At 41.5% G+C, this 18,772-nt stretch overlaps 2 protein-coding genes across 4 annotated transcripts in view; one reads left to right on the top strand and one right to left on the bottom strand.

Moving 5' to 3' along the window:
• Positions 1-6,157, top strand: part of plum — a 68,303-nt gene extending 62,146 nt beyond the window's left edge. For both annotated transcript variants that reach the window (XM_070217841.1, XM_017152250.3), the window contains exons 4-11: positions 49-249; positions 668-818; positions 976-1,044; positions 1,598-2,595; positions 3,013-3,452; positions 3,551-3,842; positions 3,905-4,074; positions 4,287-6,157. In XM_070217841.1, the coding sequence (XP_070073942.1) occupies positions 49-249; positions 668-818; positions 976-1,044; positions 1,598-2,595; positions 3,013-3,452; positions 3,551-3,842; positions 3,905-4,074; positions 4,287-5,564 (3,599 nt within the window). In that variant the 3' untranslated portion in view covers positions 5,565-6,157. The remainder of the gene's footprint in view (positions 1-48; positions 250-667; positions 819-975; positions 1,045-1,597; positions 2,596-3,012; positions 3,453-3,550; positions 3,843-3,904; positions 4,075-4,286) is intronic.
• A 2,358-nt stretch (positions 6,158-8,515) lies between these two features.
• On the bottom strand, positions 8,516-18,043 carry LOC108064643 (uncharacterized). 2 transcript variants are annotated; one of them, XM_017152253.3, is made up of 7 exons: positions 17,942-18,043; positions 11,911-12,408; positions 11,636-11,850; positions 10,555-11,101; positions 9,843-10,492; positions 9,634-9,780; positions 8,516-9,351 (listed from the first exon to the last, which is right to left on the bottom strand). In XM_017152253.3, the coding sequence occupies exons 2-7, from the start codon at positions 12,300-12,302 to the stop codon at positions 9,233-9,235; spliced, it is 2,070 nt and encodes a 689-aa protein (XP_017007742.2). In that variant the 5' UTR covers positions 12,303-12,408; positions 17,942-18,043; the 3' UTR covers positions 8,516-9,232. The 2 variants fall into 2 exon arrangements, with proteins under 2 accessions (XP_017007742.2, XP_017007743.2); XM_017152254.3 differs by lacking the exon at positions 17,942-18,043 and adding an exon at positions 13,497-13,596.
• Between the last annotated feature and the right edge of the window lie 729 nt (positions 18,044-18,772).

Raw genomic sequence — 18,772 nt, 5'->3', positions numbered from 1 at the left:
CCCAAAGGGGTACTAATATTCTGGATAATTCTTCCCCCGCAAACGCAGACAAACTGCCCGTCTACTGCAGTTGGTATCGGAATGACGAGGTCGTCGGGCAAACCTCCTTTCGCAAAAACGACTTCTTCATCTATGAAAATGGTACCTTGCGATTGCCCACGAATGAGAGGGCCAGCGGCGAATACTACTGCAGGATCGATTGGGATGAGTCGGGGGTAATATCCGAGAGGATCACTGTCGAGTACCCAGGTGAGTTGGCCATATAAACTTAAACTCAATATAACAATATTAAAAATATGCCCACAAAATAATTGAAAGTCCTATAAAAATAAATAAGATTGTCTTGGCATTTTAAAAGGCCATTTTTATTCGTGATTTTAATAATTCCTACTAGATAGTTAAACAGAAATACCTATTTGTTCTTTCAATTACTTAATAAGAATTTTAAATCAAGTAGTATAGACCTGTTTAATATTACTATATTAATATCACCCACACCTAAATTTAAAATTAAAAATTGTAGAGAAAAGTACCAACTACATACAGAAACAACAAAATGGTATTCCTGGAATAAAGTTGTCTAAATTTTAATTATGTTTATAATTCAAATATATTATTAATAATATTTAAAATATAATTTTCTCTAATTCTCTCTATTTCTTTCCAGTTCTCAAGCGACTTTTTCCGGGCCAACAGCAGACGGCCAACATCAGTGCGATAGAGAACAAGCCCCTCGTGCTGACCTGTCCCTTTCTCAGCGTTCCAGCCGCCCGTTTTAGCTGGTATTTCGGCAACGATTCCCTGACCAATGACAACAGGCGAGTAAAGATCAGTGTTGAAGCATCGAGCAGCGGTCCTTAAGTTGTATATTACATACTTAAAGTACTTGCCAGCTGGATGGGTTGACCCACACTTTGAGTTCATTCCTTTTTATTTTGTTTGGAAAAATCCTAATTATTGTTATTATTATTTTAGTGCTCTCATCCTGTCAAATGGTACTTTGATATTGCGTCATTTGCGACCGGAACAAGCTGGCAAATACAAGTAAGTAAAGAGAAAACATTAAATGAGCAAAGGAAATTTATGAAATATATCTACGGATAAATTTTGATTATAAATAATGCCTTACAAGTCCTGCAAATGAACCCTATATTTATCGGATTAAAAATCAGCATGTTAAAAATAGGGTTTTTTTCTAAAAGGCCTTTAAAGATAATTGCTAAGTAGTAGAATGCCGCTTTACACACTGTAATAGTGCCTCGTCGATCTGCCCAGTTTAACTAAATTAAGACCGAAGGCAATTTTCCATTTGGCTGCTGCCGCTGAGCTCTCTCTCCACCTTTGCCGTTGTGGCAAAATCAACACCTTTTGCGGCACTATATCAGAAGATGCCCACTCCCGTGGCACTAGGCACTCGGCCCATGGTATATGGCTTATAGTACACACGCACCACCACCGCCGGCCTGCCCTTAAACAATGCATTAATTAACACTTAGCGGCGGCCGACTGGTGGCTGTAATTGTGGCCATTGTCCATGTCAATTATCGCGCGAGTGAGACGAGACCACTGACCATTATACTCTATTCCCTCTTTGCAGATGCGTGGCCCAGAACACATTTGCCAGCAAGACGCACCGCCAGTTCATTTGGCAGTTGCGAGTGGATGAGGCCAAGGATGCGGCACCGTATTATACGCAAAAAAACGAGGCGGGAATTCCGACGGAGACGGCCGTTTCGGAGGCCCAACTACTGCCGGCGTTTCAGAATGCCACCGTTTATGTGCCCGCCGGCGGATCCCTGTTGCTGCAATGCCATGCGGTGGCCGACTTTGTGCCCATTGAGTGGTATCTGCATGCCCCGAACAACAAAATGCTCCGGCTGAGCAACAATAGTGTGGCCTATTCCATCACAAACGCGAGTTCTAGCCGCCATGAGGGTCGCTACAGTTGCAGAACCCCGCTGGAAACGCAAAGCTTCCAAGTGATTGTGACCACACCGCCGAGGATTGTGAGTCGCCTGCCCGTCGAGGTGGTGTACATCGGTCTCTCGCGGACACTCACCTGCGGGGCGGAGGGTCATCCTGAGCCGAGCATCACCTGGTATCACAATGGCGTCCAACTGAATAGCTCCTACACACGCTACATTAGCGGCAATGAGCTGCATGTCCATTCGTTCGACTCCAAGGAGGAGGGCATCTACCAGTGTGTGGCCAGGAATGTGGCTGGTGAGGATTCGGCGACGGGCGAGCTGCGCTTCAATCGACAGCTGGAGGAGATCAACCCGCTGCAGAATATCCGCTGCTATCCGCACAGCTTCCACACGATCAACATTACGTTCGATAGCCGCAGCCTGACCTCGATGTTTGTCGTCTACATTGTGAAGAGTAATCCGCACACCTGGGACTCGTTTGGGCCCATGAAGCTGAATCAGACCTCCTACGTGGTGATATCCACTAACTTGCCGGTCTACGAACCCTTTGCTCTGATCACCCGGGCTTTATTTGCCACCACGGAGGTGAAAACGGGGGCTTTGGTCAACCAGCAGATGATTCTCAGCTCGTTAAGAAGTGCACCGGTTATCTGCTGCACTCAGGGATGTGAGTATACGAAAATGTCATAACATTAAAAATTTGTAGAGGTTTGATATCATTTTAAAAAGCTCCTAAAAGTATGCTGTAAAAAACTAAATATTTGTAGAAGTTTATAAAATCCGGAGGTTTAAAAACATTTTTAAAAGTTCCTAAAACTATGCTAAAGAAATTAATAAATCGCAAGTGTCATACAATTTAACATTTAAAATTTCATTTAAGAAAAGCATTAAAAAAACGGAATATTTCTAAAAGTGTGAAAACTCTAGAGGTTTGATACCGTTTTTAAAAGTTCCTAAAACTATGCTGTAGAAAATAATAATAAGCATTTTGCTGTTTATACATTGTATTTCAGGCCTCTTAAATTTTTGTAAAATCCCTAGAGATTTCTAAAAAATCTAAATTAATGATATTTCCATTTTGTAGTAATGCTCCGACCCATCGCCGTGGGCAACGACACCTTTGTGAAGTGGTCGCAGGGTGAATTGGCCAACAAGAAGTACTTCATCCTGCAGTTCTCCATCAATCACACCCATCCGCATCCCTCGCAGTTGTTGGACGGAACTCTATTCGGCACCCAGACTTCAGTGGAGGAAAAAGCCGACGAGGTGCGACGCCATCTCAAGGTAATCCAACCCCTAAATGAAACGGCAGCGAAGAATGTACTGAAGAATGTCGAGCACGAGGACAATGTGGTGGAGGACATGACTCTGGAGCTGGAGGAGGATATTTTCAACTTGGTAGTGGATGCCAGTGTGACGGGAATGCTGCTGCAGCGATTCACGAGCATCAAGATGCGAGTGCTGATCATCACCAGCGAGAATGAGTTCCTGGGTCAGGACTTTCGCTACGTCCAGTGGAAGATTGTGAGTAGACTGTACTGTAGGGCGATTATGTTTTTATCTCTCCTTGGTCATTCGTAAAATCGTTCTGTAATGTGCCTTGAATTTGTTCCTTCTTTCAGATTGAGAATGGCACCTCGGAGCAGGCGAACATGCCCTTTCGCCTGGTCACCATTGAATCGCGGGCTCTGACCTTCAAGTTTCTGGACAGCCTGAACGAAACCTGTGTGCTGGAGTGCCACACGGAGGTGCAAGCAGCCACCAGCAAGCCGCCAAAGTGTGAGGAACGCAACATATCCAACTCCATCCTCTTGGTCACGAAACTCAGTGCCGATGTTCGATACAATCTGCATTTCTCCAACTGCAAAACGAACATTTTCTATGGCGAGATAGACGTCAAGACCGAACAGGATCGTAAGTTATCGAATCGTTTCTAAATTTCCTTTCAAAAATTTAAATATTTTTTTAATTTTAAGCTCCTGGCACCATTAAAAATCCGAAACTGGTTAAACAGAATGGATTGAAACTGATGTGGGAGCCACCCGAAAAACCAAATGGTCGTGTGCATCACTATGATATCCGGTGGTCCTTAGACAATGTCACCCGTGAAGCTATTGTAAATGCGTGCACAGTCTGCTCCTACAAGGTAAATATGATTATAGAAAACCCAGGAAATCACTAAACCTCTGAAATCTCCCTAAAATCTCAGAATAGGTGTCTAAAAGTATGCAATAATATTTTTTAAATCAAAAATTCAAAGAATTTTATCCTTAATCACTGCATACTTTTAGACACCTATTTAAAAGTTTTTTTTTAAACATATTTATATTATGTATTTATTTTATATTATTTTTCCAGTTCCCAAATGTCTCGGAGACCGCCAAAATCCATGTGGCAGTCCGCGTGATGGGTGATACTGGCGCCGGAGCTCCCATCTACTTCGACATGATAAACAACAATCACACTTGGCTGGAGGAGGACAGGGGATCGTCGCACTCGGAGGTTTACAGCGGCATTGCCATCGGCTCCCTGCTGTCCATCGCCTGCGTTTTCCTCTTCGGGCTGTTCATCATATTCCAGCAGCGCAACTTTAAGGCTCGCGCCCAAGGACCCACCCACCTGACCACGCCCACTGACATTAATTTCGGTAATCTGAGCAGTGCCTCCGGTATGCCGGGCGATAGTGCCGGCGGTCTGAGTGGCGGCACATTGCAGCAGGATTGCCACGAGATGCAAACACTTATCCCCCGTTCGCGTTACCACATTGAATTGCTGCCGGAGCACACGTTGGAATACCAGACGAGCTCGGCGGCCGTGGCTGTTGTCCATCTGGCCAACGGCAATGGAAGTGTCCAGGTGGCGAGGCGATCGGATTTGGATGGAGCAGCAGTCCAAGGGGATTTGGGAGTCCACAACCTATCGCAGTTGCCTTTGTGCGGCGGCGGCGGAGGAGGAGGAGGATCCGGGTCACCGGAGCGAAAGACCGTGCAGGATGCCATGTTGCAGGAGGCAAAGGCATTCTACATACCCTACAGACACACGCCGCCCAATGCGGTGGCCTTGAGCAGCTCCAAACAGTCCGAGCTGGAGGTGATTGTGCCGCCCAACTCGCTGCCCTTGGTCACCACCATGCCGGGATTGGGAGTGGCAGGCGGAGGAGGAGGCGGTGGTGGCTCCTCCAGCCGGAGAAGCGGAAGCCTGAGCAGCAGCAGTGCCAGCAGCAGCAGCAATGGCAGCAGTAAAAAGCAGTTTCACACCAATTTTGTGCGCCACTCGAATTCCAACGACGGGATTTGCCTGCTGGCCGAGGAGGAGGCGGCGGCCACCTTGACGCCCACTTCGGAGCGGGAATATGCGGCCGTGTGCCTCACCAATGGTTTCAAACTGCCCGCCGATGTGGCCAAATCGAATAATAACAATAGCAGCCAGAAGTCAGCCACTGCCAAGGAGCGCCAGCCGCGAGGCAACGGCACTCCGATCTCGTTCAGCCACACCAATGCATCCAAAGTTCCTGCCAACGGACAGCCAGCTCAAGCACAAGCGTCCGTTCAAGTTAGCCACTCGCCGGCGGTCAAGCAATCTTGGCCAGCGGCGACGGTGGTCCATCGACGGGCCCAGGTGGATCCCAATGGGTGAAGCAAGCAGTATTTTAATGAAGCTACCACATAGAAGCAAGCAAAAGAAAAGGAGAGATGAAACCACATTCACAGCTCGAAACATTCCAAAAGAATATTGATATGGAGGATGGAGAGGAGAGATTGGAGGATCACCATTTAGCATTTATAAAGAGTACATTTTATAAATGTAAATATTTAGTAACTGAAACTATGGAACTATGGGAGAAATGATTAATTAAGCTGATATTTATACACACACACTCGTATACGCTAAGTTGTATGCTATATATATACATATGCCTAGTTTTGTCGCGTTTCAACATTTTTAGCATACTTTTGTATTTGTTTTTAGGCTTTGTTTGTTTTATTTTCCGTTAATTGAGGCTAATTTTTACTTGTAACTTCTCTTACATATTAAAACATATAATTTATTGTTGCTTTCGATGGCAAAACACACGCACATAGCAATAGACCGCGCCACCCGCAAGTATGCATTACAATATTTGTCGCTGATAATTACTACGTTTAACAATTGCTCCGTAATTGCCGCAAAAAATTCAATTACACTCACATATAGTATAAATATACGCAAACAGAACGGCCAAAAAACCACAAACACTGCAATAGCCCACACACTCAACCACCCAAACCACTTAAATACCATTAAACCACAATAGTCACAAGTGTTCACATCGATTCCGATTTAAAACGTAATCTATTCAATAATATTTGTAATTTTATTTTATTTATATTTGTAGGCCTTTTTTAAGCGAAATGTTTAATGTTTAATTTCCGCATATTTACTGCTGCATTTTGTTTTGTTTACACAACCGATATATCAAATGTACCTGATTATATTCATTTTGCATTCTTGTTTTTGTCCTCTCGACGCTCTCACACTTTTCACCCCTCTGAAACCAACAAAAACAAGAAACAATTCCAATTTGTGCACACCACCATTCATATTGCATAACTCTATAATAAGCCACAAAATCCATCGTATTTGTAACATATATTAAATTCAGCAACCGTACCTCGACATATAGCTACGCCAAACGAAAATCGAAAATACACACACATAGCCGAGAGCTCCTGCTCCTTTCCACTGATATTATTTTTGATAGGAATAGGAAAGTTGAAGTAGAGATGTCCACAATAAAACACAACGAGTATTTGTCAAGTATGCAGATGTAGTTTGTGAATTGTTGTTCAGTGTGAAACGAGATGCGAAAATTGTTACGAGATTCAGAAGCAGAAATACAACCATACACCCCCACTCCCATGAAAACCTAACTATAGAAGATACATTCCACAGGCGTATACAAGTCACAGATACACTAAAGACACACAGACACATATGACACCAATTGGAGATACGTTTTAAAACGAGTGTAAAACAAATACGAAAATATATATATACAATATATAGGTATTCAATGTGAAATGGAAAATGAAAAATGAAAAACGGAAAACGAGAAATGTGTAACTGTAACTGTATACGTATTTAGAGTCTAAGTGCAATACCAACAAATAATTAAATAGCAAAAGGTAACCTTTAAGATCCCTGAGGCAGAACAAACCAACAACTATAAACAATAGTACCTTTCCACTCAAGCAGAAGCAACACGTTCAAAGTAGACGACTCGAATCGAACCCAGCTAGTTGCGAATTTCCATCCCAACTTAGACCATAACCATACCATCCGTGAATGAACAATCTCTGATTTGTCTCCAAGCTGAACAGAAAGCCGCAGACTTTGCACTTCCGAAAGGAGTTATTATCGATTTGTATGGCCTAATAATTATACAATTTACAAAACAAATGTGTGCGCATGCAAAATACGCACAGAGCCATGCCACAAAATGAACTTTAACCTACGACAAGCATTTAAATACACACAACAAATATATTCCGAAAGAACAACTCAAAATTCCTAAGAAAAACGAAAAAAAAGAAAACACAAATAGAAGGAAAATCAATTTTAAACGTTACGAAAATTAAGAAAACAAAAATTAACTAAAACTATTATATATGCAGAAAAAAGGCAAAAAGAAAATTTATGTACTAAAGTTATATAATTAGGCGTAAGAAATCCATATGAATGTACGTGTTTGGAAAAGAAAGGAAAACAAAATCGACAGGAAGGACGAGAAATTAAGTAAATAGCTGCGATTGTGATCGCCGTGTAAGTGGATGTGATAAATGTTTAAATTATTTAAGCGCAAAAACAATAAAGAGATAAAGAAATTAAATATTAGGAAGACGAAGACAGAAGATAGAAACGCGTATTGCGACTTTTGCAACGGTTTTTGGCCAACGGAAACCACTCAATAACTAAGAGTCCACTAAAATTGTAAGCAAACAATTATTATGTTCTTATCTTTGGCGAAACGAAACGGCTGCTCCTAAAAGCACAATCTCTACTAGGTCTACGCATTTAAAACGTAAAATTAACTATGCGTAGGTGTATTTTTATTTGTATTTTTGTATTAGTAACTTTAGTTTGCATTTAAGTCCACATTTTGTATACCTCATTAGTAGAGTGGCAAACAACTAAATTTTTGTAAACATATTTAGGCTTGGTTTCTTCGTTTTACACTTCAGAGCGGCATATTCCAACTATCCCCAAACTGAAAGCAAACGAAACGAAAACTAATGTATTTTTTATGCAATTTATATGCATTGTACATGCTGTCGAAATTAATTATTTGAAGCAACTAAGCTGCCAAGGATTCGTGTTAAAGATTTCGATGCAAGTAAAATTGGCAACTACCAACCAACCAGGCCAAAAAAAGAAAAGAACGAACAAAATTGGCACGGCTAAAGAGTCTAAGAAAAGAGAGAAATGTAAGAAAGCTCGGTGTTTGTTTAGAGAATAGAGAAGATATGGCAAAGAAGAAATGAATGCAACCTTAACTATTGGAAAAATATACTACAAATAAGTTATGATGGAAAAGATATAGAAACGTGTTTCATTTACTTGGATTTTTATTGGTTTTATAAGCCGGTTTATTTAACCAATAATAGGTTGTCCAACTATTTTATAAAATAAAATTATTTTTATTTTTAGTAATTCAATTCTTATCAACTAGGTATAAAACATCGATTGGTTAAATTTCTGGAAATTCATATATGCATAAATTTTGTCTTCGTTGGTAACATTTTACAGCGGTGTAGATTTTCGGTTTACAGATAACGAAATTTATAGTAGGTATACTAGCGAACTCTAAATATATCTTTATGTGTATGGTACAATATCAATAACGTATTCACGGGTGTTTGAGGGATCATCACAACAAAGTGCTAAAAAACATGATCACAATCGATCACAAAAATTGCAAAATTATCATTGACGCCCGATGGCATATTTAAGCATTTTCATCTGCTCTTTTTTTCTTTAAGCTTAAACTAGAGGCAACACATAATGCAATGTACAACTAACTTGAGCTATGGATAGGCGAATTAAAGTTTATGAAAAACAACTATGCTATGCACTATTCAATTAACAAGCGACGCTTTAACATTAAGCATGCCCCAGTTGGATGCTGGGGCATCACATTTAGGTACGCGTAATTATCATGACACCTCAGAGTTGTCGGTTCTATTCACAATTCGGTTTCAAATAGATCAGGTCCTAGATACAGTATACTTTCACGTATAATGTACTTTCAGTTACGCCGACTGCGCTCAGCACACCTTTTCAATCATTTTCACCAGTTCTTTGTACAAAATACAATCCCGTCCACGGGGCTTGCAGATCTCTCGATGATCGAGACGAATGCCGCAGACGTCACCGATTCCAGGATCTAGAGAAAGGAAATAGATGGTTAAATTTAGATATATGTACTTATAAAAAGTGGAACTTCAAAAGGATTAATAAAAGGCTTTTTAACTATCATAACTTTTTTTTCCTTATCATTTCTTTTTGCATGATAATGAAATGGGATTTTGAGAATGTGATTTTGTTATCTCTGCCTTATTCAGAGATAAGAAAAAGTGTTTTGAAGAAACTGATTTCATTATCATTATTTTTTTTCGATTAGTAAACAATGATAATCCCTATAGGCCTAGCTATAATAAATACTAACCAGCTGAGTCCACACCCACGATGCGTAGATAGAGCACTGACATGAGCGTCAGGGCGGTTTCCACAAAGCTAAACACCTCGATCTTTAAGTGACCCAGATGATATAGTCCCGCGAATCTCCTATGCAGATCCAGCAGGTACTTGTTGTCTGCGGGGAGATATTATCGCATTATTATAACTGATAAGTTAAGATACTCCATAAGCACTCACTTTTCTCAATCTCAAGTAGCTCTACAGATCGCGAGAGCAGCGGCGCCTTGATGCTGGCCAAGTGGGATCCCCGATGTGGCACCGAGTAGAAGAAGCAACCGCGGGCGGATCTCCAGAGCGGGGTCATCGCAGGTCGACCACTTTCCCAGGCATCCACCATCAGTTGCTTGATAAACAGACCGCCCTTCGAGTGGCCCACATAGATGATGGGATGGCCATGACCCACGCGATGCTGGATGAGCAGCTCGGCCATTTCCCGCGAGCGTTGGATCAGACTGGACCTGGGCTCCTTGCTCTTCCACAACGGTCGCCAGAGGTACTGGTCGGTTGTGTAGTTGAGGGCTATGACCCGCACCCCCGGACAATCCAAGGGCAGCCAGTCGCCGGGCCAACACTTGGAGTAATTGGGATCGTTGGGCGATGGCTTGCTCTTCCTCGAGGATTTGCGGGGCGTGGCCGGTGAGGCGGGACGCGGGCGGTTATCCTTCCCAGCGTTAAGTGGCTCCTCATTATTAGCCTGCAGCATGGACTCCAGCTCAGCCTGTAGCAACCTGCTGTTGTCCTGCATCCTCAGCCGAAAAGTGGGGAAACTATACTCGATTCCCTCGCAGATCTGGATGTCTTCCGGCTCCCCGCAGACATACGCATAACTGAGAATTTAGGAAATCATTAATACAGATCTTACAAATATATCCCCTACTATATAACCTACTCGCTGTCATCGCTGTCGGAAGCATTGAACTGGAAGTTCTCCGGCCTCATGGCCATGGATCTCTGCAGTCGCGTCCTCTGCCGCAGTGGAGCATCATCCGGAGTGTCCACACAGCGGTTCAGGGAAGCAAACTTGGCCCTCTTCTCCCGCGGAGCCGGATGAATGGCCGCACTGCGGGAGTGACGAGGTCGCTTGGGCGGACGCACCGGAGGACGTGGTGGCCTCTCGAATTCCACCGGCTGGCGGTCGTTCTGCCACAGTCCCTGCTTCCACGTATTCACCAGGGATCCATGCAGACCATGGATCAGCACTATATCTGCTCGGATCGGCTGACCCGGTGGCGGTTCGGCCAGGATGTTGATCGTACAACAGCTGGGCGCATCCGAGCGAACGCTGTAGAAGGGCGGACCCTGCATCGGATTGCTGGTCGTGGGGCAGGGCGTGCAGGGCGTGGAGGGGGCACTCAGGGTGTCGGGAAGACTCTCGAGGCCATCCTGCGATTTGCGCATCTTCAGGAGCTTCAGTAGGGGCCCCATGCGATTGGATACTAAGGAGGAGAAATAGGGATTTAATTAGAAATATTTAATTGGAAATTATAGTAAAGAAATATTTTTAAAGTTTGAGGCTTAGTCATAAAAATAAATTTTTTTGAAATTTCTTATCTTTGATTTTTAATCAGTGTTATTTATGCAATATATTTGAATAAATTTCAAAATTTAATGAGTTGTTTTTAAAAACTTATATTTTTTGACGTTTTAAAATTGTATTTGATGTAAATAATATTAAATATTAAATTAATATTCTTTAAAAGATGGACAAATTATGACCATATTTCTAGTATCATTATATTTAATTTAAAAATAATATATATATTTAATACATGAATTAATACGTTTTTTAATAGATACTTTAGATTTATCGTTTCTTCATTAATTTGAGGTAAAAATAAAAACTATTATTTAAAGTATGGAAAAACTGTGAATATAAATACCTAGCAACAAAGGCCACATATCAAGTAAAATTTCTGTTTAGTCCACCGAACTTTGACACACTTTTTGTATTAATAAGCTGTGAGACTCACCCTGAACCGAGGACAGATTCAGTGATATAGTGTTGGCGGCAAAGGCCACCAGGTTGGTGAGGGCCTGTCGGCTGGAGGCCAGATTCTGGAGAACCCTCAGCACGCGCACATCGCGAATTCCCTTGATGCCCCGGGCCACCCCGTTGGCCAGTGGAAGAACAAGTCGCACCAGGATGCCGAAGACCACTCGCATGCTTCCGCCATTTTTGCTGTCACTAGAGAGGGATTTATTTGGATTATTTCTAGATTTTTATGAGAATTTTATCACAACTTACGCCTCCATGAGAGCTCCTGCACTGCTCGATCGCACCAGGTCGCTGACCGCCTGTTCCTCCTCCTGGCGATCGATCTCCACCTCGTTCTCATTGTTTGTACTTGTACTTTCATTGTGGCCGGCCAGTGAGTCATCATCATCCACCGGAGCATTGTGTGTCACTGGGAGCACCTCCTCCCCGCCGATTCGCATCATGGCAATGTCGCAGACGTAATGCTCATCGATTTCCTGCAGCGGTGAGCCGCCTCCTACAAAACTGGGGCTTCTGTTTTCGCTTTGGTTATTGTTCTTCAGGTTCTTGATTTCTGCGGCATCAGCTTCGTCCACGGAGGGATTGAGATTGCCATTGCAGGCAAACGATTCTTGGGCAGGCTCAGAAGCGCTGGCAAACATTTCCCAAGCTGCCTGCTCTTGTGATTTTTCCTGCTGCTGCTGCTGCTTTCGAAGGACTGGCTGTGGGCCAATTAATTCGCATTCAACATGTTGCTGGCAGTTCTATCTGCAAAATTGTAGAAATCGTAGAATTCAGTGTTAATCATAGGCTAGCCACTGAGGAGGAAAACACCAGCAATGCAATGCATCAATGTCAATGGTGGTCACTGGGCTAAAAACAATTCGGTCAAGTGCAGTTCTCCGCCTCTCGGTTTCCTGCTCTCTCTACTAACAGCACTTCAAGGAAAACAAACTGGCTAAAAATAAACGCATTCACTTGTCGCTGCCCTGCAGTAAATTACTTATACGACACGTGGACGTGGTGTAATAATAGTTACAGCACGAAGGACAAACGCAGTTTGCTTGCAAGAACCAAAGACTTTTGTAAAAAAAATTAACGGAGAACAGAAATATGAAAATAAAAGAAAATATTACTCCGCTGCTCAGTGAAAATTCGTATTAGATTTAAATTATATCGCGGAAATAAAGAGAGATAAAACATTTTCCTGAATAAATATACTCAAAAATATTTATTTACTTAAGAATACCCCTACAAAAAAAATTTGTTCTTTAAAACAAAAATATTAACAAATACAGATAGTACAAAACGAGTTACTAAAACTAATTAGGTACCCTTTCTGGGCATAACCAACTTCCTAATTTAAGGGTTAATTGCTTTCTGACCGCAACAACATGGTTGCACCATTCAATTTAGCTCACAAAATGTTACTGCCATCCGTGAAACAAAGGTATTTATAACGAACGCTCCCCTGCCGCTGCAATCCAATTAGATGCGAGAGCAACAAATGTCAGATATACCTACATACTGTACTGCCGCATAATGACAGTGACGTGCGCCGCGGAAAATGTGCCCTCAGGTTATGACGGGCCCAGCAAAAGGTTCAAGTTGAGGGTCGCTTTTCTCGGCTCTACAAGGAAAATATTCTCATCGCTTTGTGTTTTTGTGCTTGCAGCTATTTATAGCGAGAAAATGCCGCAATATGCTGCAATATATGCAAAACCGACAGGCACGGTGGTTGACTGGCTGTCCGTCATGCGAAATTGCAATAACATCTTTTGTGCGGTGTATATTATGAAACTCAACAAGTTAGAATGACAGTTATGTACTGTCAACCGCACACCCACTCGACTTACACTTGATGTACAAGATTGTATAGATTGAAGACCGGAGAAATGCAAACCGCTCGCTGTGGAAATCTCAGACCGACTGGAACGGCACCTTGACGATACGAATTGGCGAGGCCTGTTTTCTGCGGTTATAACATATACACCCCATATAGCATATATTCAATACCCGCCCCTAAAGTACCGGGCACTTGCTGTAGTGAAATTGAGGCAAATACTTTTGCCTGAAGTGGCCGACGGAGCAGCAATTCTGTCTGCCTTTCGACAAATTGAAGAGACAACGGAAAGTTCAATTCATTTGGCACACATCGTTCCTTATCGTTCATTGTTTCATTAAGTGCGACTTGTCGATTTCCCCACGAAAGAGTTGTTTGCGTTCCCCTAACTAATTGGAGAGCAGGAAAGTTGCCTTATCTAAATGCCAAGGGGCTTGATGATAGCCATCTTGTCTTATGGATTAGCCAGCCAAATTGATTTTATGGAAATTTTCCTAAATTAATTGGATGGCCCCCGACCATCCTTATCTTATGCGAATTTATTTATTTTCCCGTAACCAATTGAAGGGGGTTGCGAACTCTTTTGACAGACAGCACTTAGTATGCTTTATGGTGCCTATAAAATGCTAATGCCCAGATAAACTCAATCAAGTGCCCAGCTATTGTTATGCCATGGGTATATGTGTGGTAAATATATTCAGTAGGCTGTGCACGGAAAAAATGAAGATCTTTATGGTCTGATAATGCAAAATGAATATATTAAATGCATTTTAAATGCACTCTTCACTCAGTGTGATATCTATTTTATATGATATCTATTCATAGATATATATTATTTATAGGCTCACATTTTAATGACTTTGTATGCTTGTTTGTATGTATTATTATATCCTTGCCGTTCTATGAAAGCCATTTAATTGTTATTTTAAATTATATACCTTCAAAAATTAAAATTACAGTTTATATAGTTTATTACCCATAGAAAAACTTTATCTTGGAATTTATTAAAAATTTCTCTCTGTAAATTTCGGTTTTTTTCTGCGTAGAAATCCTTGTCAAAAACATTTCCCATGGCTGAATTAAATCAACGTCGCTCGGCAATAGAAAAACCGACTTCTTATCTAATTTCAATCGACAAGAATTGCAAATGCAAAGTGTAATATATGTATATTGAAATGGGGAGAGGTGGTCATGCTTGTGCGCCGAGCAGCGCTTCTCTCGATCGGTGGTTCCACCAACTGGGCGTATGCTTAATTCGAACTTTGCTGCCGACTTGGTTACTCATTCGCCGCGTGGACTTTGGCCAGCCGCCTTTATCGGTGTATCGGCGTATCGCAGTGTACCAAATGCAGTCGCACTGCCTTTTGTTTGCTGCTCTTTATCGAAACTCGATGCACACGAGTGCCGAGACGAGATTGTCAACAAAAGGCACCCAAAGGAGAAGGGTTTTGTAATGGAGACCTAAATTTGCAATTATCGTTTATTATCGCATGGGTGTGTGTTCCCTGTTCACTGTTTACTGAATCGAAATGCAATCTATGATGCATAATTGCTGGCCAACAAGCTGCTAAGCGTGTGCACATTTGTCAGCTGGAAATTGGCCGTTATTATGCATAATAATCGGGTTGGATTTGCCCAAGTTACGTTCCAATGTTGTGCTGGGCGGGCAGAATGCCCAACATGGCACGCAAGGCGTTCGGCATGCTAATTAATTTGTCGCATGTTGCAGCCACGTGAACTGGCGAATTTAGTGACGGAGATTGCATGCTCGAATGGTCCAGTAATTCACCTGTTTGTCCTCTCTCTATTATTGTGTAAAGTGTGCAATAAACTGGAACAAACATCACAAAACAATACAATACCATTGAATTGGTTCACGATTATGTCATTGCTCTTATATAAGGTTCCCTGTTTAAATGCGTAAATTAAAATATGGATAACTGGCCGCCTTTCACCCGTGAAATTAACCATCACAATTGATTTGCAGCGTTAATCAGAAAAGCACACATTTCAGGTTCAAGAATTATTCGCAGCGATAAGATAGGAATTTCCATTTCGATTCAACTTATACACGGCAATTAAACGTCAAAAGCCCAATAAACTGGCTAGCAAAACAGCTGTGGGCCCCAAAATAAAGGTCAGTAGCAAGGAAACGGCAGCATTCAGCGATAATTATTTTGTTTAATTATGAAAAACCATTAATGGGTCACTGACAGATAAGCATTGAACTGCGGAAGGCCGTTTCTTAAGTGGGTCAGAAGAAAACAACGGGAAATCATGACCAGTTTATCCTTTTGTCTTCCGCAAGAGCACATAAATTATATTTATAGTATATAAGCAACAAAAGAGAATAAAGACTCGTTTGGTTTGATATTTCTTATCTGTATCTGACACTTTCATTATCCGGCGCTTTGTTTGTAATAACTAATCAGAGTGTCAACTTATTTCGGTAAACAATTGAAACCATAATCATTTCCCGCCCAGCCAAAGGCAGCTGCACATCATTTTCACTTTTTGGAAATACATTTGTATAATTTCCATACAAGTTGTTTGACAACCAGAGCTCGAAAACGAGTTATGCAAAGCCAGTGGCAATTCATTTAGATTATGTATATCTGCCGAGATATATATGTATTTGTATCTGTATCTGCAGAGCATGGATCAGGCCATACTGAAAAGGTTCTGTGTGTCAGGTGATGCTTGTGACTATAACCATGCCGATGACGATGAGGAACTGTACTGTTGATGAGGAACCCTGACCCCGAATAACCTTGAGGGGGTGGCTATATTGGCTTGTTTTGCGGCCTTTGACAAGCCATTCTCTTTGCTAATTAGTCTGTTTTCCCGAGTGGATTGAACGACGCGCTAGAGATTAATTACTATCCTGCAATGGATTGCTTTGCTTTCTAAGCCTTGGCAACAGATGTCGCCGGTCAGCTTTGGACTTTGGTCGCCCAACATGAAAGGCAAACAAACAAAAATATAAATTATTACACGGCGGGAAAATAGCTGGAAAATGTCTTATGATTTTCGTATTTAAACTGGTTCTTTTTGTGGCATAGCAACGGTATATTCAGATGATTCAGTCGTGTGGACCTCCTAAATTGAATATGTATGTTAATCTTATTATTAATTATGTAAGGAAAATGCCGGACAGGTGTGACAAAAATAGATATGTGGCTGTAGATGCTGATAAAATATCATACGATTTTACATAGCAAAAAACATTTTTGGAATTTAATTTTCATTAAAAATACAAAAGGAACAAAAATAACTCTTTGTCATATTTAAGTAGATTAAGACTCCATTGTTAGCTGCGATTGTATGCAAAATAAATGTAATAAATTTGAATCTGTTCTTTAAAAGAATCCTCAAAAATATATAAATTGTTGAAAATATTCTACAATAATCACTCCTATCGGTATTATGAAATAACCAATAACCCCCGTATGCAAATGAGTTTCCCATGTTTTTCTCTCTGTAACTGAGCTCTCGCTCCGCTGGTTTTTCCACACTCGCTCACACTCAGACTCTCCGATGAAAACCGGCAAAATGAGTGCGGAGAGCAGCAGCATTTTCTCAAAAGATTCCCTTCCGAAGAGCGGGATAATTCTCGGACAAAAGCTGCTGTGGCTCGCGGTGGTAAAATTACATGGGTTAACCGTGGTTAAGGTGGCTGAAACGCAAAACAACAGTAAGCGAAAACAAAACAACACGTGGTGGGCGGGGCCCAAGGGGGTTTGGGGGCCAAGGGGGCGTGGGAGTTGTAATTCGAAGACTGGAAACCTTAACCTTCAGCACGCGTGCCCAGGTAAAAAATGCCTCCGAAGAAGTAAATGAAATGAAAATGAAAACGAAATGAACCGACCAAGGAGCTATAATTTCTGAACTTTAAGGCCGCGAACGTGTTTTGAGTTCGTGATTCTCCAGTCCAGTTCCCAGTCCACCCCCTATATATATATACACCGTATATGGTTCGTGTGTGGGGTGTACGATACCACGATGAGCCAATTTGTCGAGGGAATTTGCACTCTGTATCTGTGATGAATCCATTCGCCAAACATTTGTCAACCTCGTAACAAGTATTAATTGAATTATTCACAAAGCAAAAAAACACAAAAATTCACACCTGCTCCATTATAATCGCTTAAATTTTAATCGGCTTGGCAACTTTTTTTCGCTTGTCTTCTGAATAGTTAATAAAGTTTTTGGGGGGCTGTTATTTGTTGTTGTTGTTCTTGATTGTAGGGGTGTTTATTGTATAGAGAGGGGGTAGTTTATGGACTTTGAAAGACATCACTTGACGATATACTGAAGAGTTCCTTTTGAAGAACTTTTCTTAATAGGCATTTATCGTACGTTTATATATATCAAAGAATATATATATATGTGGTGGATCCGACAAAGCACGCTCATTCACACACACGCACACACCCGCAATCACACTCTTGAACTTACACACTCGACAACAACAAAGCTCTCGGCGGTAAGCGAGTAAAAATTTAAATCCGACGAAAAAAACGAAGCGGAAAACGCGTCCGCAGCGTTTGGACGCTCGGCAGCAACTATTGTGCTATTACAAAAATACAAGCTCACGAGAAATCTCCAAGAGACAGTGTAGAAGACCCCCATCCCCCACTCACTCCCACCCCCTCACACACACACCCATGAAATATCACAGCTATCTGTGTGTCAACAAAAGTTTAGCAGCTGTTCGCGTTGCTAAGCTTTTCGTGGGGCAAAGAGAGGCCCCCGTTGAAATCCAAGAGACCCAAGAGAAACCTCTGTAAAGAGAGCCCCAAAGAGCTCCATTATTTTCAAGACGGAACTGCCAACTTATCGCCTGGCCGCCCGCGCTTTTATTATCCATTCAAATATATCATAGATTAGTTTATACAAATATATCGAGCTCTAACCATGGAAATATCAAAAGCAAAGTTATTTGGAAGCTAAGTTATTTGGGGATTATGTTTAGCTAATTCTGTATGCGCCACAATGAACTGGTAAATTATATTTTAAGATACATTTTCAAAATAACAAAGTAACTCGGAAAAATTCAGTTTAGTTTTGGTCTTAATCTTAAAAATCCTATTTATATTGTTCTTATATTGTTCATCTTTATATTGTTCATTCTATGTGATAAATATAAGATTCTAAGCTCATAAACTTAAGTTAAAATTCTGAAATAAACTCGCTTGAGTAGACGAAATCTGACCCTTTTTCTTTTGAATTCATTTTAAATTTTTTAAAATATTTCATCCAACTCACTTAAACTTCTCATATCCCTCA

Source organism: Drosophila takahashii, chromosome 3R, assembly GCF_030179915.1.
Source record: "Drosophila takahashii strain IR98-3 E-12201 chromosome 3R, DtakHiC1v2, whole genome shotgun sequence".
Classification (NCBI taxonomy): Eukaryota; Metazoa; Arthropoda; class Insecta; order Diptera; family Drosophilidae; genus Drosophila; species Drosophila takahashii.
Note: the sequence above shows the minus strand (reverse complement) of the source record. Positions and strands in the feature narration are given on the sequence as shown.